General features: G+C 33.2%; 2 protein-coding genes across 3 annotated transcripts; one reads left to right on the top strand and one right to left on the bottom strand.

Moving 5' to 3' along the window:
- The first annotated feature begins 42 nt into the window (after nt 1-42).
- nsa2 (NSA2 ribosome biogenesis homolog (S. cerevisiae)) lies at nt 43-2,955 on the top strand. The gene is made up of 6 exons (XM_037752871.1): nt 43-192; nt 1,493-1,680; nt 1,788-1,938; nt 2,094-2,273; nt 2,386-2,578; nt 2,668-2,955. Exons 1-6 carry the CDS (start codon nt 190-192, stop codon nt 2,733-2,735), a joined length of 783 nt encoding a protein of 260 aa, XP_037608799.1. The 5' UTR covers nt 43-189; the 3' UTR covers nt 2,736-2,955.
- A 1,629-nt stretch (nt 2,956-4,584) lies between these two features.
- Nucleotides 4,585-14,032, bottom strand: tor1 (torsin family 1). 2 transcript variants are annotated; one of them, XM_037752868.1, is made up of 5 exons: nt 13,641-14,032; nt 7,568-7,833; nt 7,294-7,469; nt 6,075-6,202; nt 4,585-5,947 (listed from the first exon to the last, which is right to left on the bottom strand). In XM_037752868.1, the coding sequence occupies exons 1-5, from the start codon at nt 14,005-14,007 to the stop codon at nt 5,703-5,705; spliced, it is 1,182 nt and encodes a 393-aa protein (XP_037608796.1). In that variant the 5' UTR covers nt 14,008-14,032; the 3' UTR covers nt 4,585-5,702. The 2 variants fall into 2 exon arrangements, with proteins under 2 accessions (XP_037608796.1, XP_037608797.1); XM_037752869.1 differs by lacking the exon at nt 13,641-14,032 and adding an exon at nt 10,461-10,775.
- Between the last annotated feature and the right edge of the window lie 786 nt (nt 14,033-14,818).

Below are 14,818 nucleotides of genomic sequence, written 5' to 3'. Positions count from 1 at the left end.
ACGCCGGTCATATTAAGCCAACCCACATCCCGTTGCGTCTTAATGACGTATTTCCTCTAAATTTCGGCTACGGGGATAACAACATCGGAACGACCCCAGTCCGACTTAAAACACCGAATAATCTGCGTTTTTACCAACTTTTACCACCTGTAACGCATTCATCGGAATATTTAACTACTATAAAACAAAATGGTAAGAAAACATCCGGTTTTTAAATTTATTATATTACTTTTATGAGGCGTTTAACAGGTTAGCATGGTGTGCTAGCATTTCACATGTGGCAGTGACGTGCTGCTCTGCTCTGTTGTTTATAGTCTTCATATTAACACTATATAACATCCACTCACAGAGATGCAGTTGAAACAATAGGTGTATGAGCATGAAAGTTTGATTTTATGAAAGTTAGTTTAGTTGTTTATCATCCATATGGTCTGCAGGACAGATAATAATGCACTATACTCATCTTTAACAGTTTCTTCTGCACTAGATTCACTTTTTTTAATAGTCGTGTATCACAGCTGTCACCCTGCACTATATTCACTTTTAACAGTTTTATTCATCTCCTGGTATTTTTATATCTGGTATATTTTTTGTACTTTGCACTACTAACTTTTTTACTGCCTTTTTACTAACATGTTTTGCACTATGGAACTGTGATGCTGGAAACTTGAATTTCCCTCGTGATCAATAAAGTTACTATCTATCTTCTTAGTTTTAGGGGTCTGAACAGTGTTTTCCATTTAATTATGGAATCTAAATGAACTTGGACAAGTCTAAAGTGATAATGTAGCTGTGTTTTTGTTGGCATTTGTGTTAAAACGAGGAGTGGATAGACTCAGGGCTGCAAATAACAATTGTTTTCATTATTGATCAATGTGCCAATACATCAAGTCAATACTATTTATATACCCCAATGTCACAAATCATAAATTTGCCTTAAGGGGCTTTATTTATCTCAGCCAAAGGTGACGTCTTCAAAATGCTTGTTTGTCTAACCACCAAGCCCAAATGTCAATTTACAATGATATAAAATAGAGAAAAGCATCAAATCCTCACACTTGAAAAGCTGGAACCAGAGATTGTTTTTAGCATGTTTGCTTGAAGAAATAACTGGAATGATTAATCAATTATACATTGTTGATAACTTGTCAAATTGACAACTTATAATATTTACTAATTAAGCTCTAGATAGATTTTTAGTTAATGGAAATGTGCTAGTTTAAATAAGGAGCGCTTTTAAAAATTAGTGAAGCTTGTAAGGGCCACTATAGGAGTCATGTTTGTTACATAAGATCAGTTTAATGCTGGAAGTTAAAATTTGCAAATACAGCCTGACTAATTGGAAGTTAGTTTCTCAAACCTTCACCATATATATTGTCCTATGCTGTAGTTTTTACTTGGAACTGGAAACTGTAGATTTCTGCTCCAAATCTGTGCATTTACTTCATAATGAAGTTGAATTTAATTGCATGTTTTGTTTTTCCTTTCGTAGCCCCAGAACGAGCATATCGAGTTACATCGCAAGCGGCATGGCTACCGCCTGGACCACCATGAAAAGAAAAGGAAGAAGGAGAGCCGTGAGGTCCACGAGCGGTCCCACAAAGCCAGGAAGCTGATCGGTTTGAAGGCCAAACTGTACCACAAACAGAGACATTCAGAGAAGATCCAGATGAAGAAGACGTGAGTATATACAGAAAATCTGTGTTTGTCTTTATAAATGCTGCCAAACAAACCATAAAAACTACGCTAAATGAACAGCCAAACAATTCTGACTTGTGTCTTTGCAGCATCAAAATGCATGAACAGAGGAAGACCAAGCAGAAGAACGATGATAAGACCCCAGAGGGAGCAGTGCCAGCCTACCTGTTGGACAGAGAGGGACAGTCCCGTGCTAAGGTCCTCTCCAACATGATCAAACAGAAGAGGAAAGAGAAGGCTGTAAGTACCAGATGAAATCTGCTCGTCTGTAGTAGCATGCAACAGTGAAGATTTCCTGAAACATATTTTTTGTCAGTTAATTTTATGGTAATGATATAGATGTGTGGAAATAACTTAACTGGTTTCTAATCACAAATGTGTAATGTTTTCTGTAGGGTAAATGGGAGGTGCCCCTGCCAAAGGTGCGTGCCCAGGGAGAGACAGAAGTGCTTAAAGTCATCAAAACTGGAAAGAGACAAAAGAAAGCCTGGAAGAGAATGGTCACCAAAGTCTGCTTCGTCGGCGATGGCTTCACCCGTAAACCTCCCAAATATGAGCGTTTCATCAGACCCATGGTAAGATTGTAGCATAAATTAACTGAAATGTTTTGTATGTCAGGTTACATTACACACTTGAACTAACATGCAATACTGTTTCTTCTGTACCTTCTCTTTTATTCTACTTTAGGGTTTGCGTTTTAAGAAGGCTCATGTCACACATCCAGAGCTGAAGGCCACGTTCTGCCTTCCCATCCTCGGAGTGAAGAAGAACCCCTCCTCACCGCTCTACACCTCTCTAGGAGTCATCACAAAAGGAACAGTCGTAGAGGTCAATGTCAGCGAGCTGGGCTTGGTCACACAAGGAGGAAAGGTTATCTGGGGTGAGTGCTCATCTATGTGTAGCAGTGTATTTACGTGCACTACAGTAATGTGATAATGTTGTAACCAAAATATTTATTTTACTTCCCAGGTAAATACGCCCAGGTGACAAATAACCCAGAGAATGATGGCTGCATTAATGCCGTCCTGCTGGTATAAGACTCTTGACCTTTATACAGACTGTGCCTGGTAACTCTGAATTTACACGAGGAGTGTTGATTACAACAAAGATGCGACAAGAAATGGGCTTCACATCACGGGACTAACGGGAAGATCAATGATGCTACACTTGGAAACACAACTGTTTTTGTAACAGAAGAAGAAAATAGGGTGATCACTGTGTTAAATGTGATATAAATAAACTTGATATGACACCAGATCATTTTTGTCCTCTTCTTTGCTTACTTGTGAAATACTCCATATAATAAGAGAATAGCTAAGCTACGTATTTGCCACTGAAACAGTAACACAGACTCTTGCTGATATCCCAGCTATAAACTACTACAATTTATCCAACAACATAGTGAGTGAAATGCCCAAGAGAAACTAGAATATCTTTCAAATTTAATGAGTCTATTTAGGGTGCACCTACACTTTGAACTGGGTAATTTCATGAATTAGAATGAATGCATTACAACGTGAGAGCTTTACAGGTAACATGCAAAAAAGAATATGCACTAACAAAACTGCTTTTCCCATCCATCCTTATGTAAGTTATATTATTGTAGAGGTACAGTATGAAAATAACCACAACTCAAAAATGCACATGGCATATTTTGAAGCTTCAAACTCATAAGTTCATTGTGTCGAGACCTACTGTTATAGTTCATTTTACTACCGTTTCTTTCTTTTCTTTATTTTAGCCGTGGGCCTAGAGTTGTACTTTGCACAGTAGTGTTTTGCAAGCTATTTGATTATTACATAACTATTTCAGTCCCAAGTTTTCAAGCTGCCGCGGCTGATCCATCACATTAGTGTAGAGAGGAGAGCCAAGTCTGAATGATTTGAGTTCAAAGGGGAAGAGAAATGTGTGTGTGTGGAATCAATAAAGTTTGGTACTTTGTGTACTGGTGTGCTGAATATTTGGCTTGTCTGTTCATAGATACCAGCTTAACTTCCTTTAGAATCACAGTATACACTCAATGATGGCTGTGGTATTCCCTGCTATTTTTAACTTTACATGTCCAGACCTATAGATACATTAGAAAGAAAAACAGGTCATGAATAACTAAATTATTATCACTAAATTTAGGATAATGTTCTTGCACACTCTGCCTCTCTTTTCTTTCTGCATTACTACATACAGCTGTTCTGACTTGTTTTATTTCTTTCAGTATTTGCTATTTAAGTGTATTCATAAACAGACAGGTGATCGTTTTCGTTCCCTGAATTGAAACCTTTCTATGGTTCAAATTAAACTGTTTGACAGGTCAGACCGGAATGCTTTCAGCTTTTCACCTGAGGACGATGAAGATGGCTTTCCGATAGGAAACTCTATCCAGCTTGTCGTAGTAGTCCAGGTACGGCTTTATGCTGTCAATCAAGCCAGGATGCATCTTGTCCATCTCATGAAAGATGAACATTGAGTGGGAACAGTTGGTGACGTTACCTTTGATCCACTGCTGCAACTGAGACTGAGGAGAAAGGGAAGCATATTCATATAAAAGGCCAAACAGAGCAAAGCCAATCTTTCAATTGAAAGTAACTGGATGTGTCATCATACCTTGTCGGTGTCACATTTATTTGAATATGGGAAGTGAAGTTCAGATATGAAAATATGAACAAAGCTGCAGAGAGCACCAGGGGCTTCTTCTTCCGGTTGTCGTTGCTCATGAATCCATTCGCAGCTTTCAGGATGACGCATCAGCTAAGATGTAACCTCATGTTCGGGGTCAGCTTTTCATCATTAAGACAGCTGCTTCATTAAATTGTCCCCCTATGGTTCAAAGGTCATGGTCCGCACTCTTCAGCCTGATGTGAAGCATACATCAGAAACAGTGACATCAAGAACATTTCATATTTTATTTGTGATTTGTTTGTCTGGTGTGTTTACAGCAGAGAGGCTCGCTAGTGTTGGTTTTCCATCCACACAAACAATATTCTTTCACATTCCACTTAAAGCTCCCTCACTGAGCAATTGTATAGAAAATATTTCACAACATTTTGTTTTTGTGGATCAAAACCTGACAGCAAACGGTCAGATTTTGAGAAACCAACTGAATCTTTTAAGACAAAATATTGAGTATTGAAAGAAACCTTTTGGTTGAATTTTAAATAAAAGTAATTGGATAATCAACCACTCTGATATATACAATATCATTAGAATGTTGTATTCTGAACTGTCTGCATTTTTAAGAATTAAAAAAAAAAAATCAAGTTTTGGTAACATGTTGTGTTGTGAGAATATTATCCTGAGTTCATCTCCAGTGTCTGTAGATGGTCTGTCACGGTGTGAATAAGGCAAAATTACACCTGGAAACATTTCAATATGGAAACATCCATATCAATTACAGTGTATATTATAGAATTCATTTCAATATGACACATAGAAACAGTTTTCTGCATCATGTATTTCTGTATTTGAATAGAGACCACCAAGGCCTACGTTGACTGTTGATGAACTCATGCACAGTGGACATGTGAGTGAAATGACTCAGTGGATTTAAAAAAAAAGGTGACATTAAAAGAATTAAGGCAGGTGTTTCCAGTAATCCATATAATATATACACATTAAAAAAGCAAATGCACAACAGTGAAATGCCGTGGTTTTACTGACAGAAGGACACCTGGTTAGTCATTAAGGAAAACTAACCCGCCTTTGAGACTCTCACTAAAGCGGCGATCAAACCCCTTAATCACTTATAAAGGGATAGCATTCCAGTCTTATTATTTTTTCATTCAACTGGTGCTGTTCTCTTTCATCAGCCTCCACATTCAGTGTAAGCGATACGCAACATTGGAGAAGGTCTGCTGAAATCCTCCACTTGGCCACAAGGTCAAACAGAGAAACCTCCACAGGGAGCTCTGCAGAGTTCAGTCAGGTTGACTTCCTCTCTTTAGTCATTTGGCTAAGACTGTTTTTCTTTAAAAAAGTGCACATAGTGATCGAACGTAGCATCCATCAGATTATGTGTAGTAGTCCAACTTGCTCTCTATCGTTTTGCAGCCTTTGACGGAGAACACTCTCTCCGATTTGGGGAAATAGACGACGTCTCTGGCCACCAGGTCTGCCACATTCTCGTCTGGCCGAGCACCTCTGGCTTTCATCTCAGCCATGGCGCATTGGACAACGTGCTTGTACTCCAGAGGCAGAAACGGGACGAAAAAGTCCACCAAGTTCTTGTCAATCAGACTAGTATGCCACAAGCCACCTGTAGGAAGTGATTAACAGATACTTTAGTAGTACAAGAATCCACGTTTTTCATCAAGTCTAGTTTCTGAGTGATGACAACAAAATATCCAGGAAAACAAAGAAGCGTTCATTTATTTTATACTCACTTTTCTTGTTGTTGAACACCGATAGAGAGATCAATGTTTCCAGATCTTTTAGCTCGATCTCTTCTCGATCTCGTCCTGCTTTCCAGAAATCTAAAGCCTGCTGTGTGATGCTCTCCCCTCCAGCATTGCTAGGAGGAAGATTAGAAACGGGGAGCATATTAAAATTTGCCTCTGATTGCAGCAGCAAATGATTGTAGTTCTATGTCATCATCATCATCATCACCATCAAGTGAATGTCAAAAACAAAGTTTTAAACACAGAAGTGTTTTTATACGTCACTGCTCTGTTGAGTTTTTATCATATAAAATACTAGCTTTTAGCCCCAACACACCAAACTCTGACCAAATATATCTCAAAGGCTGCAAACAGGTGCAAAACATTTTTACATTGATCACACCACAGATGTTTTCGTTATTTGCAAACAACTTGTCGAAAACATCGACAAAACATCTCCTCAACAAGAGCATTTAATAACACACCCATTGTCAAGATTCTGATGGAATTACATTTAACATCACTAAATTCAGGATGTTCTTGCACATTTTGCTGTTTAACTGAGAGAAACTGCAGAAAACTCTACGTACACTTCTCCTTTCTTACTGTATTACTACATACAACTTCTCTGAATTGTTTATTCAATGCTTCATATCCGTAAAACCTGTACAACCTAAGCTAAAAGGTTATGACAGGCAATAAACTATAAAAATTGATAAAAGTATTAAAATTGTCATAAATTCCCAAAATATAAAAATGTATTTTTTTCATAAAATGTTACTAATTAAATAAAAACACAAAACATATTGATCCAAAAGATTTCTAAATGTAGAAACGTGGACAAAATATTTCTTAACACTTCATAAGCTATTTGAACTAAGAACATTTTTTTAGTTTTTGAGATATTCTCATTTTTATAAGCAGATCAAGTGCAAGGCGCTTTGATAGTTTCCTTCCATTACGAACGTAATGACATCATAACGAATGTAAAAAATGATGACACGAAAGACAGAAGCCTTAGCTTTCTGCTGCAAGAAGAATGAATGCTCCAGCTATTATGGTTTTTATTTTACATTAATCTAAAGAGGATCATGCCATTTTTAAAGGGTTCATGTGTATTTATAAACAGACAAGTGATTCACTTTCGTTCCCTAGATTGAACCCTTTCTATGGTTCAAATGAAAATGTTTGACAGGTCAGACTGGAATGCTTTTGATTTTTTCACCTGAGGAAGATAAAGATGGCTTTCCGATAAGAAACTCCATCCAGCTTGTCGTAGTAGTCCAGGTACGGCTTTATGCTGTCAATCAAGCCAGGATGCATCTTGTCCATCTCATCAAAGATGAACATGGAGTGGGCACAGTTGCTGACATTGCCTTTGATCCACTGCTGCAGCTGAGACTGAGGAGAAATAGACGCATATTCATAAAAAAGGCCAAATACATTGGGTTTCAATTGAAAGTAATTGGATTCTATCTGATCTGGATTTGTCATCATACCTTGTAGGTGTCAAACTGACTCGCATGTGGGAAGTGAAGTTCAGATGTGAAAATGTGAACGAAGCTGCTGTCCATTCCCTCTTTGTAAATGTTGTCAGCAATCAGCTGACTAACAAAGTTCTTCCCGGTGCCGGTCCATCCGTGCAGAGAGAGCACCAGGGGCTTCCTCGGGTTGTCGTTGGTCATGAATCCATTCACAGCTTTCAGGATGATGCGTGATGCGATGTGCTGTCCAAACAGTTTGCTCTCCAGGTCAGCCTCGAGACCTACAGAGTACACAGCACAAAGTCAACAGGATTAGTGAATGCAAACACCTGACTGAAACACCTTTCTCAGCATCTCCACCAGGAGAAATGGTTTAGCTGATGTGGTAAGCCATCAAAATCATGCTCCATTTAGTTGTTAGGTGGCAACTTAAACAAAAGCTGTACTCATTAAACATATAAAATCAAACTTAATTTGTACCAAAGTGCTTACAAGTGACGGACACGCTGATAATAAAACTATTGGAGACTAATGCACACAAAAACAGAAATGATAAAAGTTAAATAATAAAATAGGACAAAAAAAATACAAAGTGATGAAAGACATTAAAACATTTAAAAAAGAATATGATTAAATAAAATTTACATATTGACCATAACACATTCTAATCAAAAGCCAAAACGAAATCTACACTTTTAGCTTCTCTCAGATCCCATCAACTTGGACATCGCCTCAAAAAACCAAAACAGTCGGTCTGAAGATAAATCTACAACTATTTTGATTATCAATCAATTTTCTTGAAGCACAACTGCCAAACAATACCTAATTACATATTCTAAATTGTGAGAATTTGCTGATTTTCTTTGTTTTATGTGATAGTAAACTGTATATATTTGGGGGTTGGATTGCTGGTCAAACAAAACCAGACAAAAAAGGTGTTAATTTTCACAATTTCCTGAATGAATCAATTATTCAAAAACAGTGATGCAGCCCTAATAATGTTTTAAGATGTTCACAGCGGCAGTGGTGGAGCAAGTATTCAGATCCTTTAAGTAAAAGTACTAATACCACACTGTGGAGATACTCCACTACAAGTAAAATTCCTGCATTTTCAACCTTACTTAAGTAAAAATATGTAACTATTATCAGCAAAACTATATGAAAAATAAAAGTACTCATTCTGCAGTAAAATGTCGCCTGTCAGTGTTTATTATTATATCTGATGTTTCTGGATTAATATTAAAGCTGTATTGATGTGTATGTTGCATTTTATTGCTGTAGATGTTTAACTCCTTTATATCCTTTCGGCTAGTTTAATCTACAGAAATGCATCATGGTCTATAAGATCATCATATGTTTCTATGTATAAAAAGTCAACTTTTCATTGAGCTCAGAAAATCAGCCCTTTCAGACAAACGTTTGTTGTTAAAAGGAGATTTCAGAGTATTTTAGTCTCCCATTTAGGTTTCAATTTAAGTAAAAAAAACAGTAACACCCAACCCATGGATTTTCATTGTCGCCTAGACTGCACGTTAATGTTTCTGGATTAATATCACTGCTGCATTAATGTGTATGTTGCATTGTAACTCCTTTATATCCTGTTAGCTAGTTTAATCTACAGCAATAGATAGATAGATAGATAGATAGATAGATAGATAGATAGATAGATAGATAGATAGATAGATAGATAGATAGATAGATAGTAACTTTATTGATCCTGAGGGAAATTCAATTATCCAGCATCACAGTTCCATAGTGCAATATTATATATATATATATATATATATATATACACATATATATATATATATATATATAATATTGCTTAGTGCAATGCATCATATTCTATAAGATCATCATATGTTTCTATGTATAAAAAGTCAACTTTTCATTGAGCTCAGAAAATCAGCCCTTTCAGACAAACTTTTATTGTTGAAAGGAGATTTCAGAATATTTTCCTCTCCCTTTTAGGATTCAATTTTAAGTAAAAAAAAAAAAACAGTAACACCCAACCCAGGGACTTTCTTGGTCGCCTAGACTGCACGTTAATGTTTCTGGATTAATATCACTGCTGCATTAATGTGTATGTTGCATTGTAACTCCTTTATACACTGTTAGCTAGTTTAAAGGTCCCATATTATAAAAAAGTGAGATTTTCATGTTTTTTTATTATAAAGCAGGCTTAAGTCCTATATAAATACTGCGAAAGTATCGAAACGCTCAATCCACAGGGAACTACACACAGCCCGTATTCAGAAACTCTGCATTTGAAACAAGCTGTCAGGATTTCTGTCCATTTGTGATGTCACAAATATACAATATTTAGACACTTTACACAGATTTAAACGTAAACATTCTAAATGTGTCCCAGTTTATTTCCTGGTTGCAGTGTATGTGAATGTCATTAGCTGACAGGAAGTACACATGGACCCAAGCTGTTGCCTAGCAACGCATTTCTGTTGCAATTCCGTCAAAATGCGCTAAAACGGAGCGTTTCAGACAGAGGGTAAATACAGGCATATTCAGACAGACTGTATGAGGGAAAATAACGTTTTTTTTTTAACATTACAGCATGTAAACATGTTCTAGTAGAAACACAAAATACAAGTATGAACCTGAAAATGAGCAGAATATGGGACCTTTAATCTACAGCAATGCATCATATTCTATAAGATCTATTTATAAAAAGTCAACTTTTCATTGAGCTTTCAGATAAACGTGTATTGTTGAAAGGAGATTTCATGTTACAACATGTTACTCCCTCAGATTTCGGTTTGAAGTAAAACACTCCATTGACTTTCATTGTCGCCTTGACTGCACGTTAATGTAAATAATTAACGTTTACAGGTGTTTTGTCGCTTTAAAACAAACTCTACACACACCTTTGCACGCGGATGCACCTGCTCACCTGTTGCATTGAGGGCTATCCATTTAGGATCGCAGCTTTCGTGTAAATAGTTGTAGATGGTTCTGCCCAGAGCCGCTCCGACACCCAGAACCAGTGTTGTTGTGAACGGCTCAAAGGAGTGAACCAGCAGGCTGGCTGACGACAGAACGCTCAGTAAGACACAGAGATGTGCTGATTTCATCTTAGAAACCACTTAATCTCTGACATCAGTCGTTGTTGTGCAATAAAAACAACCATAAACACCCACGAGCACAAACAGCTACTGAACCAGCAGGCTAACCTAGCTAACTAGCGACTTCACAACGGGGCACTTCCCTATACGTCATTAACACGCGACAAAGCAAGATGAGCTCTGATCAGGTTCAACACAGAATGACAAGTTTGATTGATAAATTAATAAAAATAATAAAAATAATAATAATAATAATAATTAAAAAGATTTTAAAAAAATAAATAAATAATAATAAAAAAGTAATAAATAATAAAATATTAAAAAATAAATAATAATAATTTTTTAAAAAAGTAAAAAAAAAAATAATAAAAAATAATAAAAAAAATGTAAAATTTAAAAATAATAAAAATAAAAATAAAAAATATAATAAAAAAATAGTAAAATATAAAAATAGTAAAAAATAATAAACAAATTAAACAAATTAAAAAATAATAATAAAAATAATAAAAAATAAAAAATAAAAAAAATAATTAAAAGTAATATTATAAATTATAAATAATAAAAAAATTATACATTTAAAAAAAAGTTAAGTAAAAAAATACAAAATAATAATAAAAAAATTACAAAAAAACTAGCTTCTTCACAACGGGGCACTTCCGTATACGTCATAAACACCCGACAAAACAAGATGAGCTCTGTTCGGGTTCAACACAGAATGACAAGTTTGATTGATAAATTAATAAAAAATACTAAAAAATATTAATAATAATTCAAATTAAAAAAGTTAAAAAAAATAAAATAAAAAAAAAATAATTAAAAAAAGTAATAAATAATAAAATAAAAAAAAAAGTTTAAAGAAAGTAAAAATAGTAAAAAAATATATATATATATATTTTTTTTAAATTCTAAAATAATAAAAATAAAAACAAATAAAAAATAAAATAATAAAAAAATAGTCAAATATAAAAATAGTAAAAAATAATAAAAAATAATAATAAACAAATTAAAAAATAATAATAAAAATAATTAAAAATTAAAAATTAAAAAAATAATTAAAAGTAATATTATAAATAATAAATAATAAAAAAATTATACATTTAAAAAAAAATTAAAAACTAGCTTCTTCACAACGGGGCACTTCCGTATACGTCATAAACACGCGACAAAACAAGAAGAGCTTTGTTCAGGTTCAACACAGAATGACAAGTTTGAAAGGGATGTAAATATACATTTAAAGTATAACAGGCTGTATACATGTTTATACATATATTAACTCATATAATAGAGTTGGGGATGGCTTTAGTTATGGATTTAAATATGTCATGATTGTAGTTAAACATTAAACTAGTTAGCTTCTTCGCTAAAGAAATAATAAATAATAAAATATAAAAAATTAATAAAAATAATAAAATAATAATAATAAAATAAAAAAATAATAAAAATAAATAAAAATATACAAAACAAAATAAATAATAAAATATATAAAAAAATATATATTAATAAAATAAAAAAATAAAAATAATAATAATAATAAAAATAATAAATCATAATAATAAAAAAATGATAAATAATAATAATAATAATAAATAATAAAATATAAAAATAGTAAAAAATAATAAAAAAAATTCAACAAATTAAAAAATAATAATAAAAATAATAGAAACAAATAATAAAAAATATAATAATATAAATAATAATAAATACAAAAATAATACATAAAAAAAATAATAATAATAAAAACAAAACAAAAAAAACAAAGCTAGCTTGTTCACAACGTCGCACTTCCGTATACATCATAAACACGCGACAAAACAAGACGAGCTCTGTTCAGGTTCAACACAGAATGACAAGTTTTAAAGGGATGAAAATATACATTTAAAGTATTACAGGTGGCTGTATACATGTTTATAAATATATAACTCATATAATAGAGTTGGGGATGGCTTTAGTTATGGATTTAAATATGTCACGTTTGTAGTTAAATGTTAAACCAGTTAGCTTCTTCACTAAAAAATAAATAAATAATAAAATGTAAAAAAATTAATAAAAATAATAAAAATAAATAAATAAAATAAAATAAAAATAAAAAAATGTTAAAAAAAATAATAATTAAAAAAATAATAATAATAACAAATAATAATGAAAATAATGAATAATAAACAAATGTTAAATTTTTTTTTTTTAAATGTAAAAAAAAATTTATAATAATACAATATAAAAATAGTAACAAATAATAAAGAAAAATTAATAAAAAATAATAATAATAAAAAAAATAAAAAAATAAATAATTCAAACATTAAAAAAAATATATATATATAAAAAATATAAATAATAAATAATTAAAAAATAATACATTTAAAAAAAGAAATGTAAAAAAAGTAAAAAATAATAATAAAAAAAAAAAGCTAGCTTTTTCACAACGGGGCACTTCTGTATACGTCATTAACACGCAACAAAACAAGACGAGCTCTGTTCAGGTTAAAAAAAAAAAAGTAAAAAGAATTATAAAAAATAATAATAATAAAAATAACAAATTTAATAATAATAACAATAATAATAAAAAAAAAAAAAATAATAAAATATAAAAATAGTAAAAAGAAAAATAGTAAAAAAAAAATAATACAAAAAAATTAGAAAAAATTAAAAATTATAATTTAAAAAATAATACATTTAAATAATAATAAAAACAAATTTAAATTAACAAAAGCTAGCTTCTTCACAACGGGGCACTTCCGTATACGTCACAAACACGCGACAAAACAAGACGAGCTCTGTTCATGTTCAACACAGAATGACAAGTTTTAAAGGGATGTAAATATACATTTAAAGTATTACAGTTGCCTGTATACATGTTTATACATATTAGGTAAGTGCATAGCTAACTTACCATGTAACAGAAGCGGTTAACGGTAAACCGGTAGCTGATATTAGCTAGTTAAAGTGTGAAGAGCTCACTAAATAATGAAAATAACAGGTGTAATGTGTTAGTTAGGTACACCTGTGTTTACCTGTCCTGTTGAAGGAGATCCACTCCGGTCGGCAGCACTCGTGGAAGTAGTAGAAGATGTTCTGGTAGCTGGCTAAGAAGCCGGTCAGAGCAGCAGCCATCCCCACCGCGATGCTGGTGCTGATCGGCTCTATCGCCTCCGTCCTGCCGGAGCAGACGAGCATCAGCAGCGGCAGGACGAGGCGCTTCCTCAGGTTCATCTCTCTCTGATGGGAGGAGCGGATCACTGCTTCATTAAGGTTAGATGTTAGTATAAGATATAAGACGCTAGTGTTCCCGGTGAGTGAGCCAAACTGTGTGCAGAAACCAGACTGAGAGTCAACACAGTGCAGACTGCTGGCAGAGAGGAGGCGCTGTGTGGTTGTCATGGCATGACGTCAGAGAGAGTCCAAAGGTGACGTTCACCTGAGGATAAACCAAATCCCACTCATGGACCCACTTAACTCAATATATTACAATATAAATATTCATTAACACAACTTAAGATACACTTAACTGAAATAAATATTAATTGGAACAACTTTAAGATACACTTAACTCAAGTCGTTTTACTTTGCATGTGTAGTGTGTGAAGCATCATAGTTGTTACTATGGTTACCTGCTGGGATGTTGATGTGTCCTGATATACAGTTCTATTATTACCTGCCAGCCATTAAGAAACTAGTATTTTCTGTGACAATGGTATAAAATCTAATTCCAACAGTTTTGTCTCATTAACATTGTTGATCAAACTGTTTCCACTGATCCATTTGCTGAGCTGTGAATCCTCTTAAAGGTCCCATATTGTGCTCTTTTTTTTTTTGGTATTTTGTGTTTCTACTAGATATTTACATGCTGTAATGTCAAAGAAAAAGAAACATTATCATAAAAATACAAAAAGTATTATCATCAAAATATACTTAAAAGTACTCATTATGCAGAATGACCCATTTCAAAATAATATATATTATATTACTGGATTATAATTATTGATGCATTAATGTTGCAGCTGGTAAAGATGGAGGTAATTTTAACTACTTTATATATTGCTGGCTTAATCTGTAATAATACATTATAAATTATTTGTTCATTTATATTTTGTATTAATAATCTGATTCTGCAAAGTAACTAAGGTCATCAAATAAATGTAGCGGAGTAGAAGTGTAAAGTAGCATGAAATGAAATTACTCAAAACAGTAC

Source organism: Sebastes umbrosus, chromosome 19 (genome assembly GCF_015220745.1).
Source record: "Sebastes umbrosus isolate fSebUmb1 chromosome 19, fSebUmb1.pri, whole genome shotgun sequence".
Classification (NCBI taxonomy): domain Eukaryota; kingdom Metazoa; phylum Chordata; class Actinopteri; order Perciformes; family Sebastidae; genus Sebastes; species Sebastes umbrosus.
The sequence above is the reverse complement of the archived record's forward strand: the minus strand, read 5'-3'. Positions and strand labels throughout refer to the sequence as shown.

Excerpts from the sequence above, each read along its gene's own strand:
- nsa2 (XM_037752871.1), top strand. Across the intron at positions 2,274-2,385 it reads AGCGTTTCATCAGACCCATG|GGTTTGCGTTTTAAGAAGGC; the intron begins GTAAGATTGTAG and ends ATTCTACTTTAG. Across the intron at positions 2,579-2,667 it reads AGGAGGAAAGGTTATCTGGG|GTAAATACGCCCAGGTGACA; the intron begins GTGAGTGCTCAT and ends TTTACTTCCCAG.
- tor1 (XM_037752868.1), bottom strand. The coding sequence starts at position 14,007 with ATGACAACCACACAGCGCCTCCTCTCTGCCAGCAGTCTGCACTGTGTT. Across the intron at positions 6,203-7,293 it reads GCCATCTTTATCTTCCTCAG|CAATGCTGGAGGGGAGAGCA; the intron begins GTGAAAAAATCA and ends TCTTCCTCCTAG. Across the intron at positions 5,948-6,074 it reads GGTGTTCAACAACAAGAAAA|GTGGCTTGTGGCATACTAGT; the intron begins GTGAGTATAAAA and ends CACTTCCTACAG.